This window comes from Elaeis guineensis, chromosome 16, assembly GCF_000442705.2.
Source record: "Elaeis guineensis isolate ETL-2024a chromosome 16, EG11, whole genome shotgun sequence".
In the NCBI taxonomy this organism is placed as follows: domain Eukaryota; kingdom Viridiplantae; phylum Streptophyta; class Magnoliopsida; order Arecales; family Arecaceae; genus Elaeis; species Elaeis guineensis.
The window spans coordinates 40,707,443-40,709,942 of NC_026008.2; the positions used below are offsets into that span (position 1 = coordinate 40,707,443).

At 36.2% G+C, this 2,500-nt stretch overlaps 1 protein-coding gene across 1 annotated transcript in view; it reads right to left on the bottom strand.

Moving 5' to 3' along the window:
* The window catches only part of LOC105058881 (outer envelope pore protein 21B, chloroplastic), an 8,157-nt gene that overhangs the window by 5,238 nt on the left and 419 nt on the right, over positions 1–2,500 (bottom strand). The window contains exons 2-3 of the mRNA XM_010941941.3: positions 1,625–1,699; positions 1,367–1,519 (exon numbers count right to left, since the gene is read on the bottom strand). Coding sequence (XP_010940243.1) covers positions 1,367–1,519; positions 1,625–1,699 — 228 coding nt within the window. The remainder of the gene's footprint in view (positions 1–1,366; positions 1,520–1,624; positions 1,700–2,500) is intronic.

Here is a 2,500-nt window from a genome sequence, read left to right on the forward strand (position 1 = left end):
AACTTCATGGAAGCTACATTATATTTTTATATCTATAAAGAAGGTTTTAAAAAGCATCCATGATACACAGGTGGTCAAGCCATCAAGGTACCACGTAGTGCCTAAATGGCAATGATTTAAGTAGCTGGTGGAGCATTATAGTCCATACTAAACATGGTATGTTGTATCAACAAGGTACCAATACCAGTACACCCCTCAATACCAACGCATACCAACACATGGATCGTTTATAGCGTTAGCACTAAGGTGTACCATGCGTTGATATGGTGTGATAACGTATGAGTCCATACTGTACAGGTACAATACGAGTATGAGCACCAAACTTGGTACAATATGCAACCACCTAGGCCAATGCCAATGCAATTTATCCTTTTATAAAAAAAATGAAAAGAAAAATAATCATAATAATTAACAAAGAACAGAAAAATAGAAAAAACTCAATAAAAATTCAAAAAAAAAAAAGGAGAACAAATAGAAAGGATGTGGAGAGCTGGAAATCTAGGACTTGGGCTTATGTGGACCACCTGGACACCGACTGAGATTTGGCTCCATGCAAAAGTCACCCAAACACTATGCAGGGTAGGATGCCACATATGCTTATATTGCCGCGTAGACTGCTTCTACAACTAATGTCGTATGCAATACAAATGCAATTCTCCCTTGAAGATTGGCTTGTATTCACAGTTCAGTTGTTTGATTCGTACACATGTTTATAAACTAATTATGGTAACAAAAGCTTCACAACACTAGAAGGAGCACGTTGCATAGGCAGATGAAGTACTTAAAGGAAAGGCAAAAAGGACATAATGGGACAGAGTGGCAGCAAGAAAATAAATTGAGGTGCTGGATGACTGATGATGAGAATTATGAGGCTATTTTCTAAAGTAATCCACCCTAACATATATCCTAGAGAAATTGAGATGGATATAAAGTTGGCTACAAATGGTATAAAACTTTGGTCAAAGATGCAGCTAAAGCACAAATATGCATGAATACAACCTCAGCATTAATAAGGATGTGATTGCTACTCTTTTTTTACCTCCTCGTGCAACCATGTGCTAGTTTCATAAAGCAACAATGCAACTCTTAAAGTACTAGTGCTCCACCTCTGAGGGTTAGGAAAGGAATGCTAAAACTTGAGCATCAGAATGTTTCAAATACCACAGCTTGAAATTAAGTCCCAATAATAACAACTTAAAAACAAAATCCAAATAATAACAAGGAGGAATTGAATGCAACCTGATAATTAATATACAGACAATAAAATGAAAAATAATAAAAAGGGAAACAGTGTGCATGCAAAAACTGTAAATTTACTCACAGATCTTATCATAATATAATAATATGCTGCATCAATAACACTCACCTTTCTAAGATCCTTGTCAACATCATACGTCCCTTTGAGATTGATGCCTATAAGACCATCATATGAAACTGGAAATGCCTTTTTTCCTCGAATGGTGTAACTGAGCTTTTCACGTTTATTCAACTGAACCCCCAAACCCATGCTAGCTGATAACTATATAACATGAACAGCGAACATTTTACCTCCCAGTGCCAAGGAACGTGACCATCCAGTGGTTGTTACTATGAGACCACAGTGTAAACAGATCATGAAACTTACCTCAGGGTAGAAGTTTCGGATGATCAGGGCAAGATAGCTAGGATCCGCAGCCCGGGTATCAATTTCTCCATGAGCCTGCCATAATATATTTTGTTTGACTTCACTAAAAGGGCACATGCTTGTATTGGTGAAAAATCATTTCTCAAACAAAAATAACCACATTGTAACAAGGAGAGAAAGCTTAGCTGGGAAAAGCATTCATCTGATTTGGGTATAGCCCATGGTAATATGTAAAACAAGACTATGGTTACCTGTATGCGGAATACAACAAAAAATATACATGCAAAGAGTTGTATCAAACAACTACATAAGAAATGAATCTAGGTATCTCTGACACACATCATCAGAAGAAAAGTGGGAAAAGAAGTTACGTAAATTTGAAAGACAAAAGAAAACAATCAGAAGCATCATACCAGATAATTTTGTTAGCTTGAGAGTTTAATCATAATTCAAAGCATCTTTCGCAATTACAGGTTAATCTTGTCTGATAATAATCAAGACATTCAGGAGAGAGGGAAAATTCACAATCTTTTTATTGTTTTAGGATTCCTGAGCTAAGGCACTAGTGGACCGATCTGGAGACAAGTATATAACTTGGGGGAACCCAATATGTTTTTCTCATCTGAGATCCCGACCTATTAGACTGTTTCTTTTCAAACAAAAATCATTTTAAAATTAATAAAATGTGTGCAAAAATCTCATGAATTGCTCAACGGTAATACTGTAACGTCCCACATATCATATAAGACTGGACCAAGATGCATTCGGGAAACGCTTGAGCACCAGAAACCAATAATTCTAAGATATTATAATGCAAGAAAGGCACTAAAATTTCACTCATTCCCCGCAGAATAAAATTCACAAAGATCTAGAATT